The sequence below is a fragment of the Conger conger genome, chromosome 2, assembly GCF_963514075.1.
Source record: "Conger conger chromosome 2, fConCon1.1, whole genome shotgun sequence".
In the NCBI taxonomy this organism is placed as follows: domain Eukaryota; kingdom Metazoa; phylum Chordata; class Actinopteri; order Anguilliformes; family Congridae; genus Conger; species Conger conger.
In genome coordinates this window covers 14569997-14584448 of record NC_083761.1, presented here as the reverse complement: position 1 = coordinate 14584448, position 14452 = coordinate 14569997, and the positions used below count along the sequence as shown (strand labels likewise).

At 45.4% G+C, this 14452-nt stretch overlaps 1 protein-coding gene across 1 annotated transcript in view; it reads right to left on the bottom strand.

Annotated features, from left to right (window-relative positions):
* Positions 1–1535: 1535 nt before the first annotated feature.
* bicc1b (BicC family RNA binding protein 1b) overlaps positions 1536–14452 on the bottom strand; it is a 72573-nt gene continuing 59656 nt past the window's right edge. Inside the window, exons 12-22 of the mRNA XM_061232745.1 lie at positions 13983–14210; positions 13119–13306; positions 12184–12322; positions 11701–11857; positions 10387–10543; positions 9812–9851; positions 9121–9275; positions 8477–8630; positions 7735–7895; positions 6590–6689; positions 1536–4634 (exon numbers count right to left, since the gene is read on the bottom strand). Of these exons, the coding sequence (XP_061088729.1) occupies positions 4504–4634; positions 6590–6689; positions 7735–7895; positions 8477–8630; positions 9121–9275; positions 9812–9851; positions 10387–10543; positions 11701–11857; positions 12184–12322; positions 13119–13306; positions 13983–14210 (1610 nt within the window). The 3' untranslated portion in view covers positions 1536–4503. The remainder of the gene's footprint in view (positions 4635–6589; positions 6690–7734; positions 7896–8476; positions 8631–9120; positions 9276–9811; positions 9852–10386; positions 10544–11700; positions 11858–12183; positions 12323–13118; positions 13307–13982; positions 14211–14452) is intronic.

Genomic DNA, 14452 nt, shown 5'->3' with positions numbered 1-14452 from the left:
TCACTTTTTTTCATATCCAATCACATAGCGTCTGTATACAGACCTCTACTCTCCGTACCGATACATTGTCACAAGTTGACAAAGATCTCTTATCTCTGTGAACCGCTAACCTAGTGACAGTATTACCCGGGCACAAAGATTTAAGATGCTCCAAATCACCTCAATACTCTGCAGATTCCATGGAAACCAGTTAATTCACCTGTCATTGCCAGGGAAGGCAAACGACTGAAGTATTAAGACGAGCTGCAGCTGTGTTCAGCTTTAGAGAAATACAACAACACGCATACCCCGTTGTCCTGATAGACACCCTCCAGAGGATTACAGGAACGCTGCAGGCTGAATTGGAGGGCATATTTGCTTAGGCATCAAGGTGACATTTCAAGTGAAGGGCTTATATTGGGTCCTTTCATACTGCCAGACTGTCATCTGTATTAACATGGCTTTGCCCTGGCAGGATTAGCATAATTAAAAAGATAGAATTTTACTCAGCACAAACCTTTCCGCAGAGGCAAAAAAAGTGGCCTTTTGTGACTCAATTAGTTTAAACAATTAGCTTTTTAAACCACTTCATCAAATGATTTCCAAAAATTTGACAGGATTCATTAAAAGGATAGATACACAGCCACTTTATTACTCTGATCCAAATGCAACAGAATGCATAATCAACATCTCTCTGTGTAGTGGTTAAGGTACGTGACTGAGAACCAGAAGGTTGGTGGCTCAATCCCTGGTGTAGCCACAATAAGATCCGCACAGCTGTTGGGCCCTTGAGCAAGGCCCTTAACCCCACAGGGGGGGATTGTCCACAGCTTAGTCTAATTAACTGCAAGCCACGTCGGATAAAAGCATCAGCTAAACGTAATCGCTCTGCATGTGCCATTTGCCACATCTGAAATTCAATGTCCAGCAGTTGCACAAACACAAACGCTAGTGAGCCATTAAGAATTTGCAGCAAAAAAAAGTCCTCCTCCAGAACCTTCCTGACCATCTGGAACCACAGTGTACGCTGCAGGCAGCGTACAGGAGCGGATCAGTGTGACGCACGCACACTCTCTATGGGGCAGGGCTGTCATTTCGTGCAGGTGTGATGTGACAAGTGACACTTCCGTGACTTCACTCACATACTGTACTGCATGGGACAAGCCATAGCCAGCGACGCTGCCTGCAGTTTTAAGAGCAGTCGCATTAAAACCTCATTAGTCATGTTTTTGTTTCTCTGGCATTTTTCCCCATTGCTAGGGCCATCTGCAAGAAACTTCCAGATGCCTTCTTAGAGGAAATCAGGCTGACTAAATCTTTAAAGTGTTAGAGAAGGCTCGTTGGCAGTAAGGGGACTTTTTGTACCTTTTGGCTTGTAAACACCAGTGTGTATGTTTTGAGAAGCACAGGTTTGTACAGTGAACTAATGGAAAGTATTTCTGCAACTGATGCATCATGGGAAGATGGGAAGGGCTCAAAACATCAAAACAGTGACTAAGACACAGGCACACATGTAGGCACACACAAAGACAAAAACATTTTTTGCATATGTTTATTATTATCTTGTAACAAGGCCTCCGATTGGTATACAATGTTTGATTTTTTTTTTTTTGATACAGACTTTTGTTTGCTACACAAAGTGTCACCTTGATACACACGTACAATAAACACAACAAAATACAGCTTTACCTGCATTACATTTGCAGATAAAAAAATAACAACCAATAAGGCACTGGCCGGCTACCCTTTGCTTGTACTACTGATTCAGATGTACTGTGTTGTGCATGATACACTTTTCAAAGCCAATACTTAACAATGGCACTGGCGGTATTCCCTTTATCTAACATGAGAACATGTGTCATTTCCAGTGTTCCCTTTTGGACAGCCCCATTGTATCTGGCCCTTTGTTAACAAAAAGTCCTTCTCTCAGGGGTACTCCAGTCTTCCAAAAATGCTTTGCTGCATCAGAAGGCCATGTCCAAAAATGTAAGACTTTTTCCCTCTCAAGCCCTCTACTTTCAAGAGAGCATGATCATTTTTTTGCTAGAGAATCACAGATTTTGATCCACAAAAACACAGCGGAAACCAAGGGATGGTTTTGAATATGGTTTTGAAGGCTAAACCGATTTTAAGAGGTTACCACCAAAAAGGTTTGTGGGAGAATTAAGACAGGGAGCTTTCACCAAGCCTTAAAATTCTAACAATCATGTTTTATGAGGCAGATTTCAGTTCGTGAAATCACACGGCAAACTGGCAATCACTTGCATAGTCTGGAGCACTCAAATAATTTCTTAATAGTAACTTTGTTCGTACACAGTGTAGGGAAGTTTATTTCCGATTGTACTTCAGTACCTATCATTACAACTACAGTATGAAGCAGATTAACTGCAGTACCAGTAATGAAAGAACATTTCTATGAGAAAGACAGGACTATTTACTGTAGACTAACCCTAATGTCCGATCAAACTCACTAATAATGCATCAGCAAAGAACAGTAACTTATGCTAAAGATGTCGATCCTTTGTTTTGTGCAATTCTTTGAAACTACCATTTACACAAAAATGGACATTTTCAACATTACAATAACAAACATAAGCATGATTATACTACAAGTTTCAGGCTATTGCAAAGGCTAAGCAAAGTTAATTCTTGAGTGGTTTACATCCAAATTAAAAGTTGTACCTTTGGAATAACACAGTACATTCCATTCAAACTTCTTCCTTTGGGAAGACTATCCAAAATATACTCGCAGAACTAACAGAGAAGAATATTTAGGCACTTGGTGGTCTTCAATTGGAAAACATTCCTTCATAAGCCAAGAAAATACAAACTGGCAACATTTTTCACAGTTTACGATAACATCATCTGCAAATTGATGGCCAACAACTTGGTCTTTCCCTTTGCTTGGAATACACATCTGACAGAGGAGGCATTTGCTTTATGCTACATTCCTAATGAACGTGGGGCAGAAAACATGAGCTGCTACAGGATTTGTGGTTAGCACCAATGTAGGGTAATGTAAGAGAAATGCCGGACGGCAGTACCTAAAGGCCTCTGCGTCCTGCACTACTTGAGGACTTTACAAGCCTCCAGCCTGCAGATGGCAGTAAGCGAGAACGCTGCTTCAAGGTGTGCTTTTACACCAAAAAACTAGAATGAAAGACCATGAAACTCAACGCAACACTGCCAGAAACTAAGAGAGGAGTGGAAAACCAAACTGAGTGAGTCAGTCAAATTCAAAAACAAAATATTGATGTCAGTCACGGTAAAGCTTTAGCAATATGTTCAAATATTCCATGCAATTAAAGCATTTCAATCTGAACATGAAAATTGAGAGAGAGAAAGGGAGGGAAAGAGCGAGTCGGGGAGGAGTAGGGACAAAAAGAAAACTTGGACACTTGGACACAATCATGACACAAATACACGGCCTAGCCTTTGAGAACAAACATCAGCCCTGCGTAGTTTACAAATTTCCAGTCCTGCTGCGTAAACCAGCATAAAATGGCGGCTCCAGGTGTGAAAATCCTACAGTCCCCAAGAGGCCAGAGGGTAGACAAAATGGCGTCTGGTCCCACAGGGCAGAGGGCTGTTGTGGGCTGATACAGGCCTCAGGCAGCTTGCCTCTTACCCTGGGGCTCCGTCCAACCAGTCTGACTGATATCAGACCAAAATACTCCAAAAATACCAACTCATTCATAAAAAAACAAACAAATGAAAAACAAGAAACAAAACTAAACATGAAAGATTACATTTAACCAAATCATATGTTTGAAACGGATAAAAAATAGGGATAAAAAAAACTTTAAATAAAAAAAAGAATATAAAATAATGATATAAAAATATATATAGGTCAGACTTATACGTACTGCACAATGCAGGGGTGTGAATAATACTGACCAGTCTTAGGGTCAATTGATTGAAACATTAGAATAAAAAAAATCATGTTTCTCACATCCATGCACAGTTGATATGCTGGGACTTCGCTATAACTATCATCATTATCTGTAGCTACACAATGTGCTTACATTTGGCTTGGTACCCAAGTAAGTGCTATGTTATAAGTGGACATTGTATAGGTATGCAGACCAGGGTAATATGAATCCACAGGCATCTAGTGTCTATTCTTAAAGTGCACAGGATTGATACAACAAACTAAGATTGCGTATAAATAGTATCAAAAGATTTTTTTTTTTTAACTAAGCATTCTGTCTATTTCTTCAAACACATGTCAGTGCATGAGTTACATGGGTTCTTCACAATAACAGAACCTTCCCTCATCTGTATGTCCTTCATTGATGAAACTACAAAAGGAGTACCATGTCTGGTAAGTACAAATGTGAGGCTCGACGGCTTGTCTTCCTTTTCTTCACTTTTTTTTTGGCACTTTTAACAGAAGGCAAGCTTTGGTCCCCTTCATCTTGGCCTGGAGTACCTGGAGCTATACGTGGGTGGGGTGGGCCTATGGACAGGGCAACGGGTGGGCGCGGAGGTGGGGCGCCCACGCCCACCGTGGCCCGGGAAGGCCTACCAGCGGCCGCTCACGCTGGCGATGTCCGAGTGGAACTGGCGAGGCAGCCGCCCGCTGGCGCCCCCTTCCAGGAAGGAGGATCGGATGTTGGGAGGCTCAAAGAGCTTCCTCCGGTTCTTATTCAATTCTGCAAAAGAAAAACAAGGAGGAGATTTCTTTAGCGAAAACATTTTTCCCTTGTTTTCTTTTCCCCTCCTAAGAAAGGCTGGACTCTGTACAGTACGGTAATGGACTCCATAAAATACAGTAATGTCAGTCTCACACCCACAAAGCTCGTATTTCGCGTGGGAAGGAACCTTGGTTGCATTTACTGGCGTGCTGGAACGCTCGGTCTGAAACCGACGAGGACCTCTACGGCGGTCAGACCACGAAATACCAGCCAGCGTGCGTGAGATTTTCAAGGCAGTCCCTCCGTGCAGCTTATAGGACAATCCGTCAACAACTGTCAGCGGTAGGCAGCCCGGATGCAGTGCCACGAAGCGTTCCTCTCCGTTTGTGCACCTCAACCCAATGATGCTGGTTTCCAAGAAGAAGAAAAATCCCCAGGACAGTGTGCTTCTAAGCGTGCTGGAATTAATCACGAGATGGCTATATCACTTCGCTGGCGCACCTCCTGAATTAACTGCGTTCCTTGCCAGCAAAAACATGAAATGTGATTCCTTAAGACTGTTCAAAAAAGGGGTTTTCATTTGAGAAAGGCAGTCCTGTGTTTATTATGCCGTTTCTGGCAGGGCTACAGAAAGTGGATCTGAATTAGGTGGGGTTGACAGCACCAGGGTTCTCAGAATATTTCCATTTAATGAAGACGAAAGATGGGATGATATTCCCATTTTCCAGCTCCAGAGGCCATCAGGAGAGATCACAGCGGATGTGCGCTCGGCCGACAAGTCGTAACGGAACAAACTCTAGCCTCCAGCCATTTCCGGTTCAAGGGCAACTGCCAATCAACCCAATGCGCTTCTGCACACATCAGAACAACATTCTTGCATTCTTGCAATTAAAACTAAAGATAGCAAGGTGCAATTAAAAAAGCGGGTGCAGACAATGGCATCCAGCCTCACCCACGAGGATAGGTTTAAATAAGCACAGGGTTGGAAACAATGCAAGTGCCGAGTTAACCCATTCCGTATGGAGCCCAACAGTGGAGCCTTTATGCCTTTTCTGTGGGTGGGAGATTTCTGTTACTGGAGTCAGTAGGAGGGTTTGTGCCGGACTTTTTACCACAGTTTTATTAAAGATTGGAGCTAAATTGTGTGTGACATAGCATATATGGAACACTGATGAGGTCAGGACCTGCAAAACATGAATTCTTTGTTGTTATTGTTCGATTGAACGAACAACATACAAACACAGTGATGTCATGAACCACACAGTGTCATTTGGTGCACCCACAAAACAATAAAAACAACAGTGCCATTTAACAAGCAAGACATTTAATGTTTTTCAAAAAGTTATTGCAGCCTGCATACCATATTCATTTTTTAGGCTCTAGTCACTTATATGTTAAATGAGAACTGTGGGGTAATACAGAATCATTTTCAGAGAACTTCCTTGGATTCCCTAGAGAAACTGCAGTATGGTAACGGTCAAGAGTTGAAAACTTCCGGACTCTTCCATGTGGGAATGCAGTGACATGCCTCATCAACCTAACTGTCAAACACACTGATGCTCAAGCGTGCTGCATCTAGAAAATTATGATTGTGCCGAGCCAATTTCATACTAACTCCAGATTCCTATAAAAAGAAAATGTCCGTACACTGCTTGATGCTCCCAAGAAATAAGACAGTTTAATAGGACCACACACAAAAAAAAACAAGGCACCGTTTCGATCCCACATCCCCGGTCTTGTTTTTTGTGTCATGTGGTCCTAATAAACCTTTTTTTTATTTTCTGGGAGCATCAGGCAGGGTGCAGAAATAATCTTTTTATGGGATTCATCCTTGATCCAGCACTGGCAGAGAGACTTTTGAAGATTTTCTGAACTCCAGATTCCAGTTACAATACACAGCTTGTCCATCAAGACAATCAAGGCCATTGTCAGCCTGCCTAATCCAAAATGGCCGCCTCACACAGCAGACACACCTGAGATGGCCAGCAGCATCTTCCTCCGAGCGCCGAACGTGGTGATGCCGAGCTCCTTCAGATCCTGGTCCGTCAACGTGAGGAACGTCTGAAGATCGATCTGAAGGACAGTGCAGCTCTTAGTTCATAGTTCAAAAACGCCTTAAAACTCATAGAAAACAGTAACAACCAAACAAAAGTTAAATGTTTTGCAAAGGTAAGAATTACTATGTTGTCCTATGAACAAATACAGTGGGGTCCGTAAGTATTAGGACATTGTTCTTTTGGCTGAGTGCCCCAGCACATTGGAAAATCCTATCTTTTGGCCAATGTCTCTGATTGTTTTTTGTTTTTTGTTTTTTTGAGCTCATAAATGGCTTCCTTGACGTTCATTCATACAACTTCAGTCCTCATGTTGACAAATTCCAATAACAGACTTCAATGGCAATCAAAAGCCCAGAATCAGGACTGGAAATGCTTTCTGGTATCAGCTCCAAGGAAGTGATTGAATACACCTGATGGATCAGAAACAGCTAAGAAACAAAATGTCCAATTAATTGTGGTCCCCTAAAATGGGGGGGACACGTATGTATAAAAAGGGATGCAATTCTGACACGGATCACCTGATATGGATGTAAATACCCTCAAATTAAAGATGACAGTCTGCACTTTGTACCACTGTCCAAATACTTACAGATCTCACTGTATTATATTACATTATGGGCACTTACACTACTTGATTGCATGATTTTTTACATACAGTAGTATCCATTTATATCGCTGGATATGTACTGAAGCAACTGAGGTGAGGTACCTTTCTCAAACATACAAGGACAGTGCTCTACCTGAAACCTTTAGGTCACAGGCCCAGTCCTTTATCCATTACCCTACACTGTTGCTTCAATTCAAATAACTGCTGAAGCGTTTGGAAATCATTAAGCTTGATGATGAGGGAGAGATCGCCTCTCCTTCACTGCTCTTCACTCTACAATGCAGGGGTAGAAAATGGCTGACATTTAGGACCAAACCCCCATCTGAATACTTTAAGCTCATGCCAGACAGGGCAGAACTGCAAGGGCATTTCTGAAGGTCCTTAGAAACGGCAAGAAGGCGGCGTTCCCGAGGGTGTTTCCCCCAGGGTCGGGGCCAGGGCCGGGGAGACGCACCTCCTGCTGCTGGAAGACGTCCGTGTACTTCCCCAAGCCCAGCTTGCTGAAGAGCTCGGGGAGGTCCGACCCTTTGAAGGACGCGTTCAGGCTGCAGCCGTTGCTGCCCGTCACCGAGGAAATGCAGTCCATGTAGTTGCTGCTGCTGAGATAGTGCTCCACTGTAGGCAGAGGCCATTGACACACGGGTGGGTTTAGCATGGTAGCATTTCAAACAACATCCACAAGACTATTGTACAGAAGTAATCAATCCACTCCACTGGAATGTCAGCGTTAGCTCAGTGCCAGTGTAACAGGGTCAAACAATTACATGGAATAAGTCACATTCATTATCTGACCCACAGTATTTACATTAATTAAACAACATTATACACTCTACTTTGCCATGTGTTTAAATTATGGCAATTTATAAGAAAGCATAACAGTTTTTATTAGCATTGCAGAGGAGTGCTAGAGTAAGAACTATAATTATTTCTTGGAATGAAGGCAAATAAGCAATTATAAATAATTAAATAAGCCCCTTTTGGTCCAGGCTACTGATTGCTTTGGTTTTGGTAAGTTTAAACTTGCAATTAAATCTATAAAATGGGGTTCAGCTAGGGTATACAGCTTGGTAAATACATTTTTGAGTGAGAAACGACGCAAAAGCAAACCCCATCCCCACATATTCACCCCCCCCCCCCCACTTCCACACATCCACCCCTAAAAGGAGGTGTAGAACAGGGCTGGGCCCTCCGTTCACCTGATTTGTTCTGCTTCCTCTTGGGACTGATGGGGGTGGGGTACTCTGAGTGTCCAGGGAGGGCACCCCCGTTCCTCTCCCTCCAGTTGTCGGAGTCACTGCCGCTTCCCAACACCTCACGGCTGTTGGAGCGGGACAGGGACAGAGGGGACCCCTAAATGGGCAAAGGACACCAGTTAAAAACTCAGGAAAATGGGAGACCAAGATCACATGGTAATGGAGAGCAACATTCAGCTACTTGAGTGCTACTAGCTCCCCCTTGTGGAGAATCTACTGCCTGCCAAATGCTTGCGAGTGTGCGTGTGTGTGTTGACAAAAACATTTGTCAACAACTTTAGGTTTAATGTAACAGAGGGGACAGCACAAAGACATTTGTGTCTACCCATTGTCTCCAGCTGAACAAAAAAATCAAAACAACTCAATTTTGGCTCCTGGGGGTTGCAAGGTAATCAAACTCTCCTTCAACCACAACTCTCTCAGAGCTGAGTAAGGGAGATAAATTTGTTAAATCAAGACCACAATTAGGGTAATTAGGTGGTTAAGCACTTTGCTGGAATGAATCTCCGCCAGCTATCCTGGCTCACAGCGAATTGGCCATCGCCCAAGCCATTTACAGAGCGAAACCCTTAAGTCCTCCAGCGTACCTCGTAGGTGGTGCTCATGGTTGGCTTGTAGGGCACGTGGTTCGCTCTGCGGAGCTCCTTGATGGTCTCGGCGGGCATGGACTTGGAGAAGCCCAGGCCACTCCACGTGTTGGTGGGTGTCCGTACCTCCGTAACCACCGGCTTCTTCAACATGGCTGAGCACCACCACAACACAGCAAATGAAACCAGAGATTCCAGAGGGGCACGCAGAGCAGTGAGGCCATGCAAGGAGAATGGAGAATACGGTCTGGGAATTGTTTTTAAAGCAGGAAAACTGCAACTCTGATCCTGGCAGAATAATAACAGGCCTTGATTGTTGGCTACTGTCAGACAGTGAGAATTTGCAGCCCACAACAAGAGAGTAGTTTAGACTGATTTTATTACAGGGTTTATCGTTTACTGTAAATCAGAAAGAGAGATAATGACACAGCAAGTGAAACCAGACTGCATTTTCTCTTATTTTTATGGAGACATGGTTGTATTGCTCCATTTTCAGCTGACAAAGCGGGATAAACACATCATGTACCATAATCTGGTAACGACCAAGCTTTTCATCGTCACATTAAAAAGGAGGGTAATTCACAGGGATTTATTTTATAGCGTTTACGTCTACTTTATGTTTACTTTATTAAAAATTCAGTTTGCAACATTTTCTGTTTAGATGATGTCGTGTAGTGAAATGGTCACTTACCTTTGGTTGCCAGCAGCTTTTTCTGTTCATAGTCAAATGCCTGCAAGACAGCCAGAGGCCAGAGTTGTTTACACTGTGGAGGACAAGGCTAAAGAATGCCTTCCCAGAATTCCCCTCTCACCATGAAGCGCAGACCCAGCCCAGAGACAAGCTAAACAACCGCTCACAACGTCAGAACTACTGAACACATCGCAGTACTGAACGTTCCTTGGCGACAAAGAGAATTTTACAAGAAGCACTTGATGTTTCCCAGAAAGGTGGATGTGTCATAAGGAAAAGCGGTGTGTGTTTCCACACAGGGGAGTGGAGGGCAGGATGTCCCACCCTGAATGACCCCATGCTCCCACATGCACTTTCTGGACAGAGAGGAACCTCTAACACGGTTCACAAGGCCTTCAGCACACTGGAGTGTTCAATAATCACACTAAGAAGCCAACACAGTGTGAATGTCCTTGTCATGACCATTAAGTTCACATGGATAATTTCATTTGGAAAAAGAGTCCAACTGAAACGAAAGGAAAAGGACTGATGGATTGAGATATTTCTTCTCCTTCTGAGGAGGTGATAACGCGCACCTGCATGCCAGCGAAGGAGGACTGCGGGGCCAGGCGGATCCTCTCCGAGTTCTGCTGGGCCGCCCTCTCCGCGGCCCGCTCGCTGCCCGGGGCCCGCTTGTCCGCCACGGGGCTCTCGGAGGCGCTGGAGTCGGAGTCTGAGAGCAGACAGTCGGAGCTGCGGGAGGAGGGGGCCCTGGGTTAGAGCTCTTTCCATAACACAGCCAGCGTCCAGCTGTAGCCACAAACAACGCAGACTGTAGCTATTCTGCAGTCCCAAAGAATCTGTGCCCTTACTGAGATCCAGATGATTCTAACAGTAACCAACTGGGGTCAGGATGCTTTGCTTTGGAAAATACAGTATAATATCCACCATAATATCCAGTAATATGTCATGTTCATTTAGATTTCAAGAATGAGGACAGAGAAGCGTCATATTCTGCACTTTTAGTAGTCTTTTCAGGTACGTTCACAGACTTTTGCCAAATCGTTTGTTATTGCCAAAATCTAACCATGCCCCCACATCAACGCACTGCCCCAAGGCTCCTTTCTCCCCAAAACAAAAGGCCAAACTCAGCCGCTAGGGTACTTTATGCCTCCACACTGAGAGCTGCTTGGAAACAAGCAATTATTCTTCACAGGCTGACCTTTACAGCTGTCACTGCAGACAATTAAAGAAGGGGAAAACGCTCCTGCCCAAGGGACCGGAGCTACAGGCGGACCGGGGGAACGCCACGCTGCTAGACAGCTCCACGCCCACTGCCTTGTCCTATTCCCGGCATGCGTTTTACCGTCCACCCATAATGAGAGATTTACCGGGCAGGCTACCTTTGGACTGGGCAAAGGGTTCACAAGGCCTTCAGTACACAGGAGTGTTCAATAATCGCATTGAAAAGCCGACATTATGTGAATGTTCTTTTCTTGGAGCAACACGGGCAGTTTACTTTGAGGTTTTCCACATATTTCACAGTTTTTATGCCCATTAAGTTCACATGGAGAATTTTATTTGGAAGAACAGTCAAACTGAAGTTAGTGGAAAAGGAAAGATAGATTGAGACTTTCTTTTGGAGAGGGGGAGGGAGGCCCAAGAGCACTGCAAGAAAAAGTGTGTTGTAGTCTTGTAATGAGACTACAAATCTTATTTCTTTCTCTGAAGTAGAAAATACTAGCTTGTTTTAAGTTACTGTTTGCTTGACAAGTGGAATTTTCTTACTCCATTGCATTGGCAAATCCGTCTGACCTCATAGGCAATATTTTAAGATTTTAAGTGTAAATATGAGACTAAGGTCCGGTTGTGATGGACTTGCGTTCTGGTTCTCGCAGTGAGACACATACTGAAGGTGAGAGTTCTTGGTGCCCTGCAGCAGTTCCACAGCCTGCCGTTTTCCCGCCGAGGTCTTGCACGAGGCCAGCATCTGCTTCAGCTCGTTGCTGTTGGCCGAGTGAGAGGGGCTTCTTGGCATGCCCACCTCCACGAAGGCGTCATTGGAACCTGGAACACATGTGCAGGCCTGTTTTCCTTTCTGCAGCAATAATAAACCCAGGCCCAGACCTGAGCCTCGCCGAGCGCCAAGGAATTTCATGTCATCGGCCTTAATTACCGCCGTCGCGCTCTGGAAATAGCACAATTAATTAACGCCAAGGCTTCAGACCCGCCGCATTAAAGCGAGAATAGCCCGCTCCACTCAGGGAGAATGAGTGGAACAGCGGTGAGGCAGGAAATGACTGCGCTGATGAGCTCGGAGCATGACAGACAGTCCATGTTCCATAGCACCTGTTGCTAGGCAGCGGATATTTGTCCCTAAAGTGTGCCGTTACCTTCGTCTGGGGACTTGCTGGACATGGGCTCGGAGGGGCAGTGCCCGCTGGCCTCCTGGCCGGGGTCGCCGTGCCCGGGGTTCAGGACTTTGTCGGCCAGCGACGCGGCGGACATCCTGCCGTAAACCGACCCGGGGTGCTGCAAACACACAAGCGGCGGTTTAGAAACGGTTCGGAGACAAAGAGTCGCCACGGCCCAGGTGCGCCCCGTTCCGCTCGATGTGCATAATTACTGCCTCCCCAAAAACAAACTACATTATGGGAAACTAAAATTAAAGACTGCTGAACTGCACCAAATCAAGGGCTGACACAATTACACTCTACGAAGCCATACTTGGCCTATGGAATAAAGCTCAATCCAGTTAAATGTATATTTTTTCAGAAATGGACAAAGGTAAGATTTTCAAACATGCATTTTTTGGGCCAATTAAGGGACTTTCTCCAAGGTGGAATAGTTTTAAGCAAATTACTTCACACTCCAGATGACCAATTAGTTTTTTAGTGGAATAAAAGTTTCAGTTAAAGCACGAATGGTCCAATTAGTTACAGTGGAATTATATCAACACATTTCAAGACCTGATAGGAATTAACATCAAGGTAGTTAACAAGCATGGACACATTTCACTGATTGCAATGATTTCTGTCTAATTGGGCGATGCACAAGGCCCAAGGGATATTTCTGTACTTCTCTAATTCGATCCAGCATAACAATATCTTAAGAACCATAGCCTGTCTCATTACACAATGGATCTGTTAAGGATGCTGATTTCACCCGCAGGAGTCTGTGGAGGGGTTATGATTGGTCCCTGATGGGGATTAAGGGTGTGCAGTACCACAGGTGAAACAGCTTGTGTTGAACAGTATTTGCTTGTGAAGGTCACACAGTAGACTTGAACCTCATTTGACCCCGATTGAAGATGCACTGAAACACACACCTTGATATGTCCGTTGAGCGTGGAGGCAGTTTTGCCACAGTCGGGGATCCCGTTAACCTGGGCGTCTATGGGGGCCAGTCCCGGGGGAGGGGAGGGGGTGCTCTGGGTGTACCCCTGGACTCCTGACAGCAGGATACTGGTGAGAGTGGCCTGAGCGGCCGGGTGTATCATCAGGGGGGAGGAGAATCCTGAGAGCAGAGACATCGTCACGGTTACCCAACGGCGCGCTGAGGCTATGAATATCTGTACATGTGTTATAGCCGCAGGATCCTGTGACTTTCTCTGTAGTTATATTTGTACATTGCAATCATTTCGCCAGACTCTTTCAGCCAGAGCAAATGGAAGCACGGTGGAAGTGGTTTTGAATGTGTGATTGCAATGTGCATCTCTCTTTCAGGCTAAAATGTGTGTGTGTGTGTGTGTGTGTGTGTGTGTGTGTGTCTCGGTTTCCGGACTGTAAGTGCGCACACCTGTGTGTGTGCGCTCTTACCCGGTGTGCTGGTTTGGCGGACGAGGGAGCTGGACCAGTGTGTGTGTGTGTGTGTGTGTGTGTGTATGTGACTATGCTCTTACCTGGTGTACTGGAGGTGCTGGCCAGGGAGCTGGACCAAAATGTGTGTATGTGCATGTGTGTGTGTGTGTGTGTGCATGTGTGTGTGAGTGTGTGTGTGCGCGCGCGTGTGTGTGCGCGCGCGCGCGTGTGTGTGTGCGTGCGTGCGCGTGAGTGTGTGTGTGTGTGTGCGCGCGTGTGTGTGCGTGTGCGTGAGAGTGTGTGTGTGTATATGTGTGTGTGAGAGTATATGTGCGTGTGTGCGTGTGCGTGTGCGTGTGTGTGTGTGTGTGTGTACGCGTGTGTGCTCTAACCCGGTGTGCTGGTGGGACTGGCCAGGGAGCTGGACCACAGCGTGGGGCTGGGGGTGCTGGAGCAGGGGGTCTGCAGAGGGCTGATGGAGCAGGGGGTCTGCAGGGGGCTGATGGAGGAGTTGAGGGCGTTGAGGAGCGAGTTGGGCGCAGACGGGCTGTTCAGGGCGTTGAGCAGGGAGCTGGGGGCTGAGGAGCTGGTCATGGAGGCAGCCGTGGGGGCTAAGAGGCCTAGCGGAAACACAAAAAACGCAATTTATGGAACTTTCAACTCCACAAAATAAGGACAAATGCAACTTTACAACTTTATATATTTGTCCGGGCATAATAAAAATGGTTTCTTTCTAGATTACGGGCACCAACGCTCATTTAATTCTATAAATAAATGTTGGCCGCCCTGGCAGGGTAAGCAGTAATCTGGAAGAGTCTACAGCGTTTAGCAGGAGGGAGAGCGGAGGCAGCACGTCTGGCCT